At 45.3% G+C, this 19,183-nt stretch overlaps 1 protein-coding gene across 8 annotated transcripts in view; it reads right to left on the minus strand.

Annotated features, from left to right (window-relative positions):
* The window catches only part of MAP4K3 (mitogen-activated protein kinase kinase kinase kinase 3), a 1,115,786-nt gene that overhangs the window by 718,723 nt on the left and 377,880 nt on the right, over positions 1-19,183 (minus strand). For all 8 annotated transcript variants that reach the window (XM_085612074.1, XM_085612073.1, XM_085612071.1 and 5 more), the window contains one exon: positions 7,547-7,625. In XM_085612074.1, coding sequence (XP_085468200.1) covers positions 7,547-7,625 — 79 coding nt within the window. The remainder of the gene's footprint in view (positions 1-7,546; positions 7,626-19,183) is intronic.

Here is a 19,183-nt window from a genome sequence, read left to right on the forward strand (position 1 = left end):
GGAGGAGGAGGAGGAGGAATGGGAGGAGGAGGAGGAGGAATGGGAGGAGGAGGAATGGGAGGAGGAGGAGGAGGAATGGGAGGAGGAGGAGGAATGGGAGGAGGAGGAGGAATGGGAGGAGGAGGAGGAATGGGAGGAGGAGGAGGAATGGGAGGAGAGGAGGAAGAGGCGGAATGGGAGGAGGAAGAGGAAGAGGCGGAATGGGAAGAGGAAGAGGAAGAGGAGGAATGGGAAGAGGAAGAGGAAAAGGAAGAGGCGGAATGGGAAGAGGAAGAGGAAGAGGCGGAATGGGAAGAGGAAGAGGCGGAATGGGAAGAGGAAGAGGCGGAATGGGAGGCGGAATGGGAGGCGGAGGAATAATGGGAGGAGGAGGAGGAGGAGGAGGAATGGGAGGAGGAGGAGGAGGAATGGGAGGAGGAGGAGGAGGAATGGGAGGAGGAGGAGGAGGAATGGGAGGAGGAGGAGGAGGAATGAGAGGAGGAGGAGGAATGAGAGGAGGAGGAGGAGGAATGGGAGGAGAAGGAGGAGGAATGGGAGGAGGAGGAGGAATGGGAGGAGGAGGAGGAGGAATGAGAGGAGGAGGAGGAATGAGAGGAGGAGGAGGAGGAATGGGAGGAGAAGGAGGAGGAATGGGAGGAGGAGGAGGAATGGGAGGAGGAGGAGGAGGAATGGGAGGAGGAGGAGGAAGAGGCGGAATGGGAGGAGGAGGAGGAATGGGAGGAGGAGGAGGAGGAGGAATGGGAGGAGGAGGAGGAGCAATGGGAGGAGGAGGAGGAAGAGGCGGAATGGGAGGAGGAAGAGGAAGAGGCGGAATGGGAAGAGGAAGAGGAAGAGGAAGAGGCGGAATGGGAAGAGGAAGAGGAAAAGGGAAGAGGCGGAATGGGAAGAGGAAGAGGAAGAGGCGGAATGGGAAGAGGAAGAGGCGGAATGGGAAGAGGAAGAGGCGGAATGGGAGGAGGAGGAGGAGGCGGAATGGGAGGCGGAGGAATAATGGGAGGAGGAGGAGGACGAGGAATGGGAGGAGGAGGAATGGGAGGAGGAGGAGGAGGAATGGGAGGAGGAGGAGGAGGAATGGGAGGAGGAGGAGGAATTGGAGGAGGAGGAGGAGCAATGGGAGGAGGAGGAGGAATGGGAGGAGGAGGAGGAATGGGAGGAGGAGGAGGAGGAGCGGAATGGGAGGAGGAGGAGGCGGAATGGGAGGAGGAGGAGGCGGAATGGGAGGAGGAGGAGGAGGCGGAATGGGAGGAGGAGGAGGAGGAGGAATGGGAGGAGGAATGGGAGGAGGAGGCGGAATGGGAGGAGGAGGAGGAGGAGGAGGAGGAATGGGAGGAGGAATGGGAGGAGGTGGAGGAATGGGAGGAGGAGGAGGTGGAGGAATGGGAGGAGGAGGAGGAGGAGGAATGAGAGGAGGAGGAGGAGGAATAAGAGGAGAAGGAGGAGGAATGGGAGGAGAAGGAGGAGGAATGGGAGGAGGAGGAGGAGGAATGGGAGGAGGAGGAGGAGGAATGGGAGGAGGAGGAGGAGGAATGGGAGGAGGAGGAGGAGGAATGGGAGAAGGAGGAGGAGGAATGGGAGGAGGAAGAGGAAGAGGCGGAATGGGAAGAGGAAGAGGAAGAGGAAGAGGCGGAATGGGAAGAGGAAGAGGCGGAATGGGAAGAGGAAGAGGCGGAATGGGAAAAGGAAGAGGCGGAATGGGAAGAGGAAGAGGAGGCGGAATGGGAGGCGGAGGAATAATGGGAGGAGGAGGAGGACGAGGAATGGGAGGAGGAGGACGAGGAATGGGAGGAGGAGGAGGAATGGGAGGAGGAGGAATGGGAGGAGGAGGAGGAGGAATGGGAGGAGGAGGAGGAGGAGGAATGGGAGGAGGAGGAGGAGGAATGGGAGGAGGAGGAGGAGGAGGAATGGGAGGAGGAGGAGGAGGAATGGGAGGAGGAGGAGAAGGAGGAATGGGAGAAGGAGGAGGAGGAATGGGAGGAGGAGGAGAAGGAATGGGAGGAGGAGGAGGAGGAGGAATGGGAGGAGGAGGAATGGGAGGAGGAGGAGGAGGAATGGGAGGAGGAGGAGGAGGCGGAATGGGAGGAGGAGGAGGCGGAATGGGAGGAGGAGGCGGCGGAATGGGAGGAGGAGGAGGCGGAATGGGAGGAGGAGGAGGCGGAATGGGAGGAGGAGGAGGCGGAATGGGAGGAGGAGGAGGAATGGGAGGAGGAGGAGGAATGGGAGGAGGAGGAGGAATGGGAGGAGGAGGAGGAATGGGAGGAGGAGGAGGAATGGGAGGAGGAGGAGGAATGGGAGGAGGAGGAGGAATGGGAGGAGGAGGAATGGGAGGAGAGGAGGAAGAGGCGGAATGGGAGGAGGAAGAGGAAGAGGCGGAATGGGAGGAGGAAGAGGAAGAGGCGGAATGGGAGGAGGAAGAGGCGGAATGGGAGGAGGAAGAGGAGGAAGAGGCGGAATGGGAGGAGGAAGAGGCGGAATGGGAGGAGGAAGAGGCGGAATGGGAGGAGGAAGAGGAAGAGGAGGAATGGGAAGAGGAAGAGGCGGAATGAGAAGAGGAAGAGGAAGAGGCGGAATGGGAGGAGGAAGAGGAAGAGGCGGAATGGGAAGAGGAAGAGGCGGAACGGGAAGAGGAAGAGGAAGAATGGGAAGAGGAAGAATGGGAAGAGGAAGAGGAAAAGGAAGAGGAAGAGGCGGAATGGGAAGAGGAAGAGGAAGAATGGGAGGCGGAAGAGGAATGGGAGGAGGAGGAATGGGAGGAGAGGAGGAAGAGGCGGAATGGGAGGAGGAAGAGGAAGAGGCGGAATGGGAGGAGGTAGAGGCGGAAGAGGCGGAATGGGAGGAGGAAGAGGCGGAATGGGAGGAGGAAGAGGCGGAATGGGAGGAGGAAGAGGCGGAATGGGAGGAGGAAGAGGCGGAATGGGAGGAGGAAGAGGCGGAATGGGAGGAGGAAGAGGAAGAGGCGGAATGGGAAGAGGAAGAGGAATGGGAAGAGGAAGAGGAGGAATGGGAATGGGAAGAGGAAGAGGAAGAGGCGGAATGGGAAGAGGAAGAGGAAGAGGCGGAATGGGAAGAGGAAGAGGCGGAATGGGAAGAGGAGGAAGAGGAAGAGGCGGAATGGGAAGAGGAGGAAGAGGAAGAGGTGGAATGGGAAGAGGAAGAGGCGGAATGGGAAGAGGAAGGAGGAAGAGGAAGAGGAAGAGGAAGAGGAAGAAGAAGAAGAAGAGGAAGAGGAAGAGGAAGAGGAAGAGGAAGAGGAAGAGGAAGGGGAAGGGGAAGGGGAAGGGGAAGGGGAAGGGGAAGGGGAAGGAGGAGGAGGAATGGGAGGAGGAGGAGGAGGAGGAATGGGAGGAGGAGGAGGAGTATACACCACTGAGTACACCGAGCCCGGGGACTCTGTTCTCTCCCTTTGTGACCCCGAGGGACACCTCGACGGCGAACGCCTCCTCGACGGCGAACGCCTCCGACAGGTCCTCGACGTCGGTGATCCCCTCGACGGTGACCTTCTCCTCTTTGTCGACGGCGAACGGCGACCTCGCTTCGACGGCGAGCGCCTACGCCGGGACTGGTCTCGACGCCGATGACTCGACGGAGAAGTCGACGAAGATGATGATGTCGTCGACGGCGGACTGCTCAGCTCCCTCGACGGCGAGCGTCGACGCCGTTTCTCCCCAGTGCCCTGGGGAGACAGTGAACAGACTGCAGCAATCCCCCTCGACGCCGTAGTCGACGGAGAATGGGGACGTTTGCTGGGCTTCCTGCCCCTGGGGAGCCCCCCAGGGGCCTCAGCATGGGCAGAATCAGCCCGTCCTGACCCACCTTGTGCCCTCAGCCTTCTGTCCTCCAGGCCTTGGAGCCTGATCTTCATCCTTTCTCCCAGGGTCCTCTGCTGAGAAAGATTGGCAAATGTCACACTCCTCTGGAACATGGGACTGGGGAAGGCAGACGATACACACCCTGTGTGGGTCCGACTTGGCCTTCTTTCTCTCGCACTCTGGGCACTTGTCAAACAAGCCAGGCATGTTGACAACACAGAGCACACACAAGAAGGAAGGCAACAAGGTACTTAATAAGCACTTGTGAACAAATCCAAATAGACCCTTGAAAAGGGAGAGCTCAATGCTCCAGGGTCCTGCTAGCAGGAGCCGGAAAAAAGAACTGAAAGTAAAAGGGACCTGCTGTGCATTCTGGGATACTGGAAAAGTTCTGGAAAGTTTTCTTAAAGGCACAGTACCCTGTTCTGAGCCACATAATGGCAGCCTATGGGGCTTGTCTGTCGATTCCTCCCTCTCTATCATTTCAGAGGCTTTTGCTGGTAGAGGCAGGTTTTTCTCTGTGGAAAAAGCTGGGCAGGCAGGGCTGTTGGTGGAATTTTCTAGTTGAAGTACTGGACAGTGTAGCCTGTGGATATAGGATGCATTATCTGTCTTTGAATCCTCTCTTAAGTGTAGATGCAGGTCTGCATGGCTTGACAACTTAAGAGATTATTTTTATTGCTCCGGGGTCCACACACATGGGCGGGACTATTCACTAGATTATGACTATTCACAGAGATCCCCTACTACAGAAGTTACGCTATCACTTTCATTTCCAGTATTAATCTGGAATACATATTTTTCCATAGCATCTTCATTCTCACATTGTATCATCTGTACAGGTTTGTTCGTTTGTCCCCTACACACTTTGGCAAAATGTCCCTTCCAAATACATTTCCCGCAAGTTACACCCCTCACAAGACACTTTACACTGTTAGCTAAATGGTTTAGATTACCACATCTGTAGCAACTCAACTTCCCTTTTTCCTTCCGACTGGGTAAGTTTTGGACTTTATATACATCATCTATTTCTGCCACCACATTTGTGTCTAGCGTAATTCTCAGAGCTTCCATAGGTTGTTTAATTTCTTTTATGTATTGCGCAGTGTGCTTGAAGCTTTTAGCTAGATTAATGGCCCCTGCAAGGCCTGGATTCTGAGATAAGCACTTTTCTTGCCCTTTATGGTTGTTAGTGCATGTAACCAATTGATCTCTTATTAGCAAGTCTGTAAGGACCCCCAAAATCAGATGAGACTGACAACCCTCTTAATGTTGCTATATAACTGACCATACTTTTGTTTTTGCCTTGAGACCTACAGAAGAATTTGTGCTTTTCAAGTACTACATTGATTTTCGCAAAAAAATGTTCATCAAGTTTCTTACGAGTAATTTAGTACACATACAATTCGGTCTCCGCTTCCTCCTCATCGTCTACAATATTAGGCTCAGGTAAATCCTCAAATACTTTCCTAGCATGTATGCCTATACTGTGCAACAAAAGTATGTTGTTTGCATTTAGGAGAGAGATTAGCTCCTCCTATAGCTATCAAATATTAATCAAACAGCCTAATCCACCTTTTCCATGATAGAACCGGTTCTCGCTCCTCATTTAAAAATGGAGGAGGTGGTTCATGTTGGTTGCAATGATTGGAAAACGGCATAAGACTGTACAGTGAAAATATACAGAATAAAATGCACAGAAAGCATATACAAGAATATTACCAGAATCCGCTGCAAGATATACCCAAAAACACACTAAAAAAGGCTTTCTCGTTTGTGCCTAGTTAGATTCATGCGCATACATCATGAACTTTGTAAGCAGTGTGCCAACTAGTACCTATTGATATAAAATTAACTTTCCCCAAAAAATATATAGCTTCTAAGTGACTCTAGTAAAACATGAAAATAAGGCCCAACGAGCTACCTCTTTTGCAATTAATCAAATTCTTATACATTTACAATGCACTATGAAGTAATGCTCCAACTGGTCCTACTTTAGTAGTGGTGTTAATTCCCAAAAGGTAAACTTCTATCTTCACAGTGACTAATTACATGTGCACAAAACCCGCTTGCGCTGAATGTGAAGTCAGCCTACAGAAGTGTAAGCTTTAATACGGACTCAGATGTTGCAAATATACTTTAAAAGTTCCTCCAAAACCCGAACTGGGTTCCCTAACCATCACCTTACCAGAAGTCAGTCAACGCGGTGACAACCGGTGAAATGGAAGAGGGTGAACTGCTAGAAGTTGCTTGACATTTGTGTTTAAACAGCGAAGGTGTTTCTTTTCCTCAGTTGTCCAGGGCCCAGCGTAGGTAACAGCACTGAAGAGCGGTGTTGGGAATAACACATTCCTACTCCCTACACAGACGGAACTGCCAGAAGCGGCTGCAGCGCGACATTGGGACTTCAGCGATACCTCAAAAACTGCTGTATGAAATTAAACCAAATTTGGCAGAAAGCAAGATCTTGGTCTAGAAGGTGTGCTTTGTGTAATTTGGTATAAAACCTGTTCAGTAGTTTAACAATTAAGATCCAAAATCTGTGCCTATTTCATGCTGCGGAGGTTCCGCAGAGCCAACAGATTTTGGGATACAATATGTTTGGCTTCCACCACATCAACAAAGACGTGGCAGCCATTTTAGGACTTAGTCCCCTGTAAAAAAAAAAAATAGGGGTAGGAATACTGTGCCTCACTAGACTCCCTTCCCTCCCCCAAGTCAGGGGCCGAAAAGGAGGATCTGCAATACTGAATAAAAAAAAAAAAGTTGCTGGTAACTTTATAATGGGGAGGGGGTGCGCAGTCCCCCTCCCAAAGCCTCAAAGAGGCCCCGGGGACCCCATGCTCTGGGGACAAACAAATGTTAAGAGGGGACGTGCAGACCCCTCCCTGAGATAATGATCACCCGAGGACCCCATCGCCAGGGGCCCAGTAAGTTGCAGTGTCCCAGAGACCAGATCTCCGGGACACTGAAGTTCCCTCTCAGCACTCTTCCAGGCAGGGAACAGAAGTTGTTTTCCAGCCTGGGAGGGAGCAGTGATAAATGCTGCCTCCGCCCAGGCGCAGGAAAAGTAATGGAGCAGGCTCCCGCCAAAACACCGCATGGTACTAGCTGGTAAGGACCTTGGGGCTCCCCCGCAGCCCTCATATGAGATTTACTGTGTGTGTCCTGGGTGAGCACCCACCATCAATTGAAGTGGCCGGCTGCCGTGGGGGTTCTGGGGCTCTCCCAGTATAAAAAATTTATGTGGGGTGGCCTCAGTTATTATAACTCGTACCCTCACCATGCAGTGTTAATTACCTCATATATTACATCATCAGAACATGTTCTTGAACATCATTAATATCATCACCACAACATCTGAAATGACATCATTCATGACAATAGTGCGCATGGTAGGGCCGCATGTTATATTTACTTTAGGGCACTAGTTATAGTTAGTTGAGATAACTATAACTGATGAATATCAGTGGTGTTGTTTGATACAGTACGTTTTAACTGAAAGTTTCACCCAATTACAAAGTCCCTTTAACCTATGCTTTTTCAAGTAAATGTTTAAGGTTTTTTATAATGTAAACTAATTTATTATTACAATTCCTAACTAAGAATGATACCCTTTGTTTTTTTGGGGGGTTTTTTTTTGGTGAAAACTAAAATAATATACTCATATAGCCACTGGAAAAAAAGGAATCTGAAACCATAAATATAAATTGTGTAAAAAAAAATTTAAACATGCTTACAGTTGATTTCAGAGCGTGTTTTCTCTTCTCTTACACTTCTACTCGTTGAGTGGATTCTGTGAGGAACATCAACAGGAGGCTACAAAAACCAAACACAAAAACTGTTTCATGAGCAAGACAGTAGTTTACAGATGCTGAAAGCATTTCCCCAAAGTATGCAACAGACTTTGTCTAAACATTCGTTCAATACTATTCTCCAATTTACCAATTAAAAGATGGGTCAATGGACTAGGTATCAACAAAGCACTCATACAAGAAAATCACTTATAAGCAGCATGTTTTCACATCTTAAGAATGATGGCATGTATGTCTGAGGCCCTAAAAACCACTTGGTTGGGAGAAGGTGGTAAAAAGGGCACCATTGCCTCAAAACAACACTTTCAATCATCAAAGGGTCAAACTAGGAAGAAGTACCTTTAAAGGGGCCATTCAGTGAATGAGGTTACAATATGTCTCAAAGTACATACATCATCAAAAGAACTGAATATTCTGGAATGCTCACTGTTAGTGAATATTAGTGATCCAGGACTGAGTAGAGAACTGTAATTTTTCTCTTTAATTAATGGCTTTTTTAATCTGTATTCATGTCACTCCAAAAAAAAAAAAAATCACCTTCACATTTTAACCTATGTCCTAAATGAAATGCCAATGCAGAGTAAAGTGTGTGTTAAGGACATGGAGATGAAGATGCTATACGTTTTGTCCAGCATTTCCAACACCTTAAGCTGATGCTTTTTTCCAAACAAATGTCAAAGTGTATTTATTTACAGATCTTTTTTAGGGGATCGCATATTTACAATAAAAAGTCACAGCACATCCGTACAACTGAAACCACTATTTCAACTAACAGTTGGAGATTATGAAGGTGTAACAATATAAATACATCCAGTAAGTTTCTAAAAATGTATTCAGTAACTTATGCAATAAACAGTGGAAGGAAGGTTTTCCAGCTGAAATCACTACCTTATGAAACTGAAAATGAAAAGTACAGATATAGAAAATTCCATTGCTCTATACTTATTTTGACACGTTTCTGAATCCCCTAAAACCTTTAGACCTTCATCTTCAAAAAGTAAATACAAATGTTCGGTTTCCATATATTAGATGCTTTGACAATGGGGGCGACTGGTTCCACTGTCTATTCTTTGTACAATTTGTTCCAACGTACCTAAAATGCCCATCTTTGCCACTTCATTAGGCTTTTTCTTATATAGAAAGGAAAATAACTCAAATGGTCTTGTAAATTTATATTTAATTTTTCACCTGGTTGGTAAACAGGTTATTAATACAGGAAAATCAGATTTCTTAAACAAGGTAAGGCCAGAAACACCCTGCTTTTTTTTTACTTAAAAAGCATCATACTGATATTCAAGATTACTACTATATTACTTTGAGGGTAATAAGTTTGCAATATTTCTTGTGCAGGTCTGCTTTGAGTTTAGGCAAAAACAATTAGCTTCTCAGCATACATATGAAGTTGACTTCCTGACGTCTCATGTTTGGCTGTAAAAAATGTGTTTTCCCTTAGATTTTACGAGATGGTCAGCCAATCACATCCAAATGTGAAAATATGTAAGAATGCAGATGAAGTTCAATTACAGAGGGCATTCTGTTACTAAAACTTTTCTCTCAACTAAACAATCAAAATGTTGTTCCACAATAATGTAAATATGGTGTGCTAGAATTACAACTTTTTCAACATCTACCAGGGTATAGGTCTTTCAACTAAATCAAAGCTGTATTGAAGATATTCAATACCATGTAGGTCTTACAGATCTGTTTACTGTATGACTATACTTTCCACAACACAATATAAAGTCATACAGTTATCTGTCACGAAGTTAAGAAAACATATGTGTTCTATCACAAGTCTAGGGATGGATTCTGCTCATTCAATCGTCGTTCTGAAATTCTCCTTTGAACTGCTTTCCAGATGCATGTACTAGTACATTAACCCAATAGGTCTGTGGATATCCTCTTTAGTCAGTAATTACCACTTGACTAATCAACAGTCTGGAAAGTGTTTTATTTTTTAGCAAACCTTACACACGGGGACAAAAACCAATGCTATTTGTCTTGGATTATTTACAGTTCATGTTTTCAGGCTACTACCTTGGCCTCAAGCAATTGATGATTGTGACGTCTTAAATAACTTCTCATCTTGATCACTATTTAAATTACTTCGAATATTTTTTCACATTGCTTAATAGAATATTTCAAAAGTGAACCCTCTATTTGTACCATATTTTTAATATTATTAATATCCAGTGCCTCTATATTTCCTGATATCAAAACTACCATTATCTTAGTGTCCCACAGGCTCTAGCAATACTTCAGCTTTTTTGTCTTCCTGCTTGATGACTTCATGTCAGCAGTGCCTATAGTTTGCATTTTTTCAATTTTTTCCATTTTCTGATATAGTCTTTTTAAAATGAACTATGTTCATAATATACCATTTCTGTTTTCTTGAAGCTGGCAGATCTCCATTTTTAATTTCTGGAATTATTTAGTCTATCACTGTAGGGATAGATGAGAGGGGTGGAAACCCCACTCAACTAATAAACAATCATTTTCACTGTGAACCGCAAAAGTCACTAAATTAACCTGTGCTTAACCCTCTGGTAGCATGGCACAAAGCAGTCAGGCTTAAATTCAAGGCAATTTGTAAATAAGTCTCCCATTTTTCCATTTTTACTGATTTGTACAGATAAATACAGACAGAAAACAATGTGATTTCTCCCTGTACTTTAAAAGCTGGGCAGACAGTTTAGGAGTAAAAAAAAAAAAAAAAAAACACAGGATGGGATTTCCTTAAATACAGGCATATGTAAACATATATGTACAAAGAAAAGATTGGTGGCTGGGTACAGTTTGCACTAGGTCGTATAGAGTTACACAGCAAAAAATCCTCAAACTGCTCAAAGGAAAATAAGGAACGGCCACCTGACGTTGCTAGCTTTGTAGACAGCAGTTTGCCAATATATGAAACAATAAAGGTTAATATCCTGAGCAACTGTCCAAATAGAATGTAAGTCCCCAAAATAATTTCCAGAGATCTCCTGCAGTTTTCAATCTTGTGTTATTCCAAATTCAGCTTGGTTACAGCAATTACCATCAGAAAGAAACTTCAGCCATAAGAAAACAACTTCAGCCAAAACAAGTTTCCTCTTGTGTAAGTATCCACTGACTTCCTCAGGGCTACAAATAAACAAGTAAACTCAAATTATCGCAAGTATAACCTCAAACTAATATTAGTGTGGTGTCACTCCAAATGTGGCAGAAACAAGAAAAACAAGAACAAGTAAGTGACTCAAGAGTGAAAATCGTTCGTCCATAAGTACAATCGGTCTATTATAAAGAAAATGTTGCAGTGCAGACACGCCGTGTTTAATGGGAAATGATCATATAAAGCTACACTACATCCAAGGTAACAAATATCACCGTGGAATTCCAAGTGATGTCATTAAGAATGTTCAATATATGCTTAGTGTCCCTGATGTTTGAAGGTAGGTTAACCACAAATGACTAAAAAAGTATCTACAAACTTTTCGGTGGGACCCCCCAAAAATATAATGTATTTCTGTTCAATGGAGAATGGTATCGGCAGATTGGCGGAACTTTCGATGGGTTACAGATTTGTGCCATCGTTTGCCTGCCTTTTCATGAGTTGGTTTGAGACGGCGCATATCTGGGGCCCCTCAGGATTTAAGTGGCAAGACTTTATCTTCTACTTAAGAAGGTATGGTGATGATGGTTTAATGATTTAGACTGGCAGTGAGGAAGGTTTACAATAATTCTTTACATCTAAGAATGACAACATATTTAATATGGCTTTTACTATGACACAGTCTGGACAAATTTGTGGACATTGAACTAGATATTGAGCAAGGGAAAATCAATAGTAAGATGTACAGAAAAAGTACATCCTGCAATTCTGTATTACATGCTAGTAGCACGCATCCAAGAACTCAGATTGATTCAATTCCCTATAGGGGATTGTTCAGAGAGCGTAGAAATTGTAGTAACAATACTGCATTCCAATGCAGTGCTGTGGATATTGAACAAAGATTTTTGGCCAGGGTCTACGAAAAGGACGTTATCCTAAGTGCTAAGAATAGAACAGTGAAGCTTGAATGGAATGACACCTTTAAGGACAAAATAAGAAAAGACAGAGAGTACATCTCCTGTAAGGCTTGTGACGGGCTACCACCCATGGTCACATACGATTTACAAGATACTCAAATGTTACTAGTATTTGCTTACATCTGATCGAACATTACAACCCTATATTATGAGATGTCCAAGCATTACTTATCGCAAGGGCCAAACCATACCTTACATTACCAGTTACCCAAGGGTACATGATCTGGGTAATACGTGGTTACACAAACTAAATGAGGGTTTATTTAGATGCGGAAACTGCAGAATGTGTAAATTATCTGTACATGGAATTAACCAATTTGACTACAATGGCACAAGAAAGTACTCTATAAGTACGCATATTGACTGTATGACAAAAGTTGTTATTTATGTTATTTGTAAATATGATCAAATTTACGTAGGCAGTAATATTAGATCTCTGAAAGATCGTACTGCAGAGCATTAAAGATACCCTATTGTTATTCAAGCCAGAGACTGTGAATTTAAACAATTTAATTTCAAGTTTCATGGTATAGAGTCTGTATTGTTTGATGTAAGGGGTGGCAACCGAGAACTTAGACTCAGACAGAGTGAGGCACGGTGGATTATGAAGTTACGTGCTGTGTACAAGGGCCTCAACATTGATAATGAGTTACAATATGTAGGAAGGTGGAATCTGACTATATGGTTGCCCCCAACTTTTTGCCTGGTATTTGAATGGTTTTTGACTAATCTGGCTGGGATCCTGCTATCCAGGACCCCAGCCTATCTGCTTCTTCTCTAAACTGATGTGAGTACCCTAGGTACAACCCAATTGGATACTGAGGATACCTTGTCAGCCCTTGTAGATGGTACCCTAGGTACCCAGGGCATGGGTCCCTCAGAGGCCTACCAGGGCTGCAGCACTTATTGTGCCACCCTGGGACAGCCATACCAAATGACACCACCAGACCACTACTGTAGTCTGGGTAAGGTGGTGCTTGCACCCCCTTACAGGGATACAGGTACCCTGTATCCCACCCATGTACAACACATGTATTCTCAGGTCACCCCTCAAGCAGGCCTTGCTAATCCTACAAGGCGGGGTGCTGAGATATGTGTGAGGGGGGACCCCTACCTGAGTAGGGCCCCTCTGCAACCCTCGTAAAAATCATTGCTGGGTTGTTTGTAGTGTAGCCATACCATATACTCTTAACCGCATTATAAGTGTATCGCGATTAGCGTGATAACTTGAGAATGGCTACACAGAACCATATCGTGTTTGGTGTCAAACATGTAGGAATCATACCCCCAGTCCAGCCATGGGCATGAGGGCATGATTCCCTCCTGCTAGAGGGGCGATATGGGAAAAGCAGCAGAATTTAGAAACCAATTTAAAAGTGCACACGAAGTAAAAAATGGATGCTACCCGCCACCCACACAACTCTGGCTGCCTGTTGCTGGGCAGAACTCCAGCCACGGCAGCTGGACAATAGGGATCCTGTTGCTGGGAGGTGTTCCCACCTCCCCAGACAGACTATGTGGATTGGAACTGGGTGGGTGCACCATAGGATACCTTTCAGAGTTGCACGTAGGCTTCTCCAGTGCCTACATTCTGCATACACCGCCTGGAACTGGTTTAGGGGCATCCTGTCCCCTGCCCAGGCGGGAAACACACAAAGGGGAGAGGGTGTAGCGACCCTTTCCCGCCTGACCACTCATTGGTGGACCCTGATCTGGACACTCCCCTAATCTTTGGATAAAGGTGAATACTGGGTCCCCAGAGCCTCAGATTAATCTTGGACTTCACAGACCTGACCTTCGACGAGCTGCTGCCCAGCTGACTGGAGAAATCTCCCTTGGGGTAAAGGAGATACCCCCTGCTTGGCAGGCACCTGAAACACTGCAAGTGACCCGGTTGGAACTTCGCTGCTCCTTCGGACATCGACGACTCCTCTCAACCTTGAAGTGGGTTTCCTAGCATCCCAGAGGCCAGTGAGTGTGCCCAGCAAGTCTGAGCACCGTGGACCGCGTGGGTGCCGAGATCCCCAATACCCCAGGACACCGGCCACCTCTTGCGTAGCACAAGACCCTGACCAGTGGGGAAGTTGTGCTTTGGCCCAATATTGAGCCAACCTCTCAGCAGCAACTGTGCCAAAGATCAGCGCCCTAGCTCACTCCGGTGGCCCGTGGGCACCCTTTTACGCACTCCAATTTGCTGCCTCCCGCGGTCCCTTGTCTCTCGACTTGTGGGCCCTAGTGGAGGTCAATCTTTACTTTTAAGAGTTCCCCTGGTTGCTCCAGGCCTGCTCTACAGTCTCCTCGAAGGAGACCTCGCTCAGACCTCGTGGGTCTGCACCAGTAGCTGATTTGTTCATCTTGCGTGGGTTGCGGTTGCCAAGGCTCAGTGGATCCAGTCCGGACACTAACACCACAGCGACCCTCATCCTTCGTGGGACAGTCGCCCTCCAGAATCTGGCCTTCATTGAAGCCTCCCGGAGCCCGTGGCTGCAGATCCAAGCTACACCTTTTCCACTTGAAGCACCCGACATTGAAGGGCTCTTTTCCTTGAGCTCCCTGGTCACTGTGCCGTGACCCAGACTCTGTCCCCTCTGCTTTCAGGTTCTCCTCTACAAGATCTACAACTTCATTCTTCACGACATCATCAACGCTTTTGGCTAGCAGCAGTTTTGTACATTTTCCCATTGAAAATCAGCCCGCGACCCGACATCGAAAATGACCTATGCACCCGGCTTCCCTGAGGCAGGTAACGGTGGTACCTCGGTACTCTCGTGGTAGTGGGCTCCTCAAAAGCTTAACTCTAAGTTTTTAACTTTGAACTCCTGCTAGAAGTGTCTTTAATCTTTTAAAATCAAACCGCGACATTCTCCATAGGCTTTAATAGAGATCCCGATAGCAGCTATTACCACTGCACGCGCCTCACGTGGGTCCCCTTCCTCATCACTTGGGGTGGATTCTTAAGGGGCCAGCGATGCTAAATGCCCTAGGCATTGTCTGTAGAATTGTCGTGGTTCTTATACCACTTTATTGATATATGGTTTGGTCCCCCCCTGGGGCCCTGTGATTCCAGTGCTATTTATTGTATCTATAAATGCTTGTTTGAATTGTAACTTTACCTCTAGCCTCATAAAGAGACTTGAGGGATTCTGTTTAGAATAAATACATATATTTTATATATATACCTGTGAGGACTACTCTTTCATTTGGTCATTCAAGAGGTTATCTATGGTAAAACAATAAGCTTAACACTCCTTCAAGACTTAGCCTGAAGGCTGCTCTCCACAGCTACCACTAGGATAGCTTTCTTTAAAGGTTGTCTTTAACCTATCACCTTAAGAGTCGAATTGGACTGGTGCAAGGTGGCCACTATAACTAGTGACCAGCATATGCCAGGCCAACTTCTCACACAATACTTCTTGGGTACATGTATATATAAATTGAATAACAATCAGATATTTCAGTATCAAGCTATCGTGAGGTATCTAATAAACAAAACTGGGGGACCTGCAGGGCTCGCAAGTATAGACCTTTTAGATAAATTGCTTGGCTCTAAGTTGCCAAGAATGGTAAACATATATTTTATCTTGAACGGACGAAGACCTGATGATTTAAACAAAATAGACGCGAAATGGCAGCTGAAACCAAATGCACCACCTAACACTTTTTGTACACCTCTGGGTCTTGCGCAAACATATTTGTTATCATCTAAACTGGAAGCACAATTTTACAAGACGAGCTACTTTCTGTATATAACCCAAAATAGGATTGCTAAATGGACTACCGGTGGTGGAACTACCGGTCCGCGCTGTAAGAAATAGTGCGGACTCCGTGCACGTTTGCTATCTTCCCAAAGCTAGAGCCATTACTGAAAGAAGTAAAACGGTTCCTCAGTAGAGCTCTCCTGCTAGACATTCAACTAACACCAACAACTATTATGTTAGGACTATATGGCAAGATTAGCTTAAAGGAAGGTGGGGCATTACTGTTTGTCGCAATGACTATTTTCCGGATATGTACTGCTATGTATTGGAAAGATCAGAACCCTCCCTCCTTTGGTCAATGGCAAGCTAGACTACTTGCCACTTACAGACTAGAGAAGGCAATCTATGCTAAAAAAAGGCAGACGGGTAAAAAAAAAGGGTCTAGTGGTCTGGAACCCTCTGACTAGTTGGCACAATTCCTTGAATACTCAGGAAACACAATAAACGTGTTATGCTATCTAACCCATGACCCCTCCCTCCCTCCCCCCTTTCTCCCCCTCCCTTCCCTTCCCTTTCCTACCCGTCTCCCTTGCCCCCGTCCCCTTCCTACGCCCTACCATCAGAGCTGATCAAGTCTCCTAATCCATAAATACCTCCTAAATACCACTGTTGGAGATTTGTATTTTTAAAGATTAGTGGTAAGTTATCATTATGTTAGCTAGGGGTACAGTAGTTTAATTTAGCTAGTCCAAGCAATTTGCGGATGTTAAAAAAAAAAAACACCCGATGGGCACTAATCATTGTCTTAAATCTAACTCGCTTGTAGTAGCTAAATTCAAGCTGACGCCAGAGGCAGCCCCTTATTTTTTCCCCCAATAGTAAGAAATAAGGAGAAGGCAATCCTGATGAAATTAGGATACAATCCTCTTGCAGTAATTCAGAACTGTATTGTAGGGCAGCGGCCCAGTAGTATAATTTTAGGTTGGGGAGAGCCCACCCTTCCCTGTCTCTAGGTAGTGAAAGAAAATTAAAAGCCCTTCTCGGCTGTGAGTAGGCCCAAATAAACTGAGAAAAAATGTGTTCAAAGATTCGGAGCATATGATTATTAAAGTCTAGTGGAATTGTCCGAAAAAAATAAAGTAACTTAGGGAAATAAGTCATTTTTAAAACGTTAGATCTCCCTATGATTGTAAGGTGTAAGTTATTAATTTTTCGAAGTGATTTCTTCATGTCGTTTGTCAAAGGGGTCAAATTTTCTTGAATCAATAGGTCCAAGTCAGAGACTATATTAACTCCTAAATATTTAGCTTTCTTGGCAATTCTGTCGTCCACCCAATTTATTTTCTTATTTATGACTATCTGCGTTTTTGTTTTATTAAGAGCGTATCCTGAAATTGCTCCAAATTCTTGGGCTTCTTGATCCAGGGCCCTGATAGGCCGCTTCAGGTTCAGGTGTCATGATCTTCGTGTCAATTCCAAATCTGTTCACTGGAGAGATTGCGGGATTTAATTCAATTCTTTTAATCAGAGGGTCAATATAAAGGGCGAAAAGTAAAAGGGAGCAGGGACACCCTTGCCTTGTTCCTCGTGATATCTTTATTTGTTCAGACAGATGTCCATTAATTAGTATTCTGGCTGTAGGGTTTAGATATAATGCCTGTAATGCCTTAACAATCCTCGGACCGAAGCCTATCTGCCGCATGATGGCCCACAGGAATTGTCAGGAGACCCAATCAAACGCTTTTTCAGCATCTAGAAGAATTAGTGAGATTGGGTCTCCTGTTACCTCTGCGGCATCCAATAGAGTAATGGTCCGACGGACATGTTCGGCGGTGCCCTTTTTCGGGATAAACCCGTGTTGCCAGCTAGAAACTAATGGCTCAATGTTTGAAGACAATCTAGAGGCGATTACTTTGGAAAAAAAATTTGAGTCGGTATTAATTAAAGTTAAGGGCCTATATGATGACATCTCCAGGGGTGATTTATCCTTTTTAGGAAATATTACTATTTTAGTGGCCCCATTAAGATAGAACTGACTACATCAGTGAAAAGGTCTTTTATTTGTTGTGAGAAAACTTTATAAAATTCGACCGGGATACTATCCGTACCAGAAGCTTTGCCATCTGGGAGGCTAGCTAGTGCAGCTGCGATCTCCTCCCAAACTGGAGGGATTTCCAATGTATCGTGATTTTCAGTATTAAGTTTAATTGTTGATATTGTCTCTAAATAATCGCCGATCTTGGTTTCTCTATATTCAGTAGACCATACGGTCTCTTCTAAATCTAGATTTTCATAAAATTTCCTGAAGGCTTACTCTATCTTTTTGGGGTCAGTGGTTATCCCCTCGGTATCTGTTTTGATTGAGGTGAAGGTATTCATGGTTATTTGTTGTCTTGTGGAGATAGCTAGCTGATGACCGATAAGTTCGCCACATTCATAGAGTTTTCGTCTTGATGCTGCCCATTTGGTGGCTATTATCTCTGCTAAAATAGTCCCCATCTCTGATATAGTGACTGATACCATTGTATGTGCCTCTTCTATTCCTGTTCCAGCGCGAACCGCCTGTATTAAGTTTTCTTCGGGGTCAATCATTTGCTTTTGTAATGAATTAACTTGTATTTTGTCTTTTTTATTCCTCCTGATTGAGAAACAAAGTGTCTCCCCCCCTTATAACCGCTTTTACGGTATCCCAAACCACCATCATTGATGCAGTCCCAATATTTATATTCAAAAACTCCAGTATCCAACCCGCCATAAATTCTCCATAATTATTGTCATATAACAATGCCTTTTCAAATGTCCAGTTCGAACTTGGCCCCTGATTGACCCAGCCCTCTAGATTTAAAATTAGCGGGTTGTGATCCGACAATAGGCGGGGAGCTGCATCAATACGACAATCTTGGATTAATGAGGATGAGACAAAGAAGTAGTCGAGCCTTGCCAGTGACAGATGAGAAGCTGAAAAAAAGTAAAGCCACTTTGTGCGGGTTTCAGATGGGCCCAGACATCTTTTAAACCGTGAGTGTTAATCAAGTTAAGCATTGCCCGGAAAACTTTAGGTTTCCTTCCTCTATACATCCAGGATTTATCCGATTCCCATACACTGGGAAAATTTAAATTTAGGTCTCCACATAAGATTACCGGAAGTGGCCAATGCGCAAGTTCTTCATTTATACAGTTAATTACCGCTGGGTCATCTAAATTACTTGCGTAAATAGAGCAAATTGTGAATATAAAGTTCGGAGGGAGAGAGCACCTTTCAATCACCCATCTCCCTAATGTGTCAGCTTTTACCCAATTCACAGCTAAGGATAGTGTTTTCCATACCAAGATTCCTACTCCCTTCACCCTGGCGCCCTGCGAGGTTGCCCCAGCAATTTTAAATCCTAAAGAGTTCAGCAGAGATTTCTGGCTGCATTCGATGCGAGTCTCTTGGAGACACACTATTTCCACACCCATTGATCGTAGTACCCGAGCAGTTTTTTCGTCTCTTCAGAGAATCATTCAAACCGCAAATATTTATCGAGACAATTCTAAGTTTAGTAAGTGTGTTCATTGTCTCGTTTTAAGCATAATCTGCATGTGGTTCACAGGGACCGTAGTCCAGCTCCTCACCTCCCCCCCCCCCCCCCAGATGTTATTCCCTCTGATTGACCACCACGTGATTGACCCGCCCACCCCCGACCCACCCCGCCAGTCCCCAACCACCCCAGCCCCCCGTCCACCCCCCTCCCTCCACATCCCATCCTCATACGGACCACTATAAGCGTACATTTTTCCTAAAGTATTAAGAAGA

Source organism: Triturus cristatus, chromosome 6 (assembly GCF_964204655.1).
Source record: "Triturus cristatus chromosome 6, aTriCri1.1, whole genome shotgun sequence".
Taxonomy (NCBI): domain Eukaryota; kingdom Metazoa; phylum Chordata; class Amphibia; order Caudata; family Salamandridae; genus Triturus; species Triturus cristatus.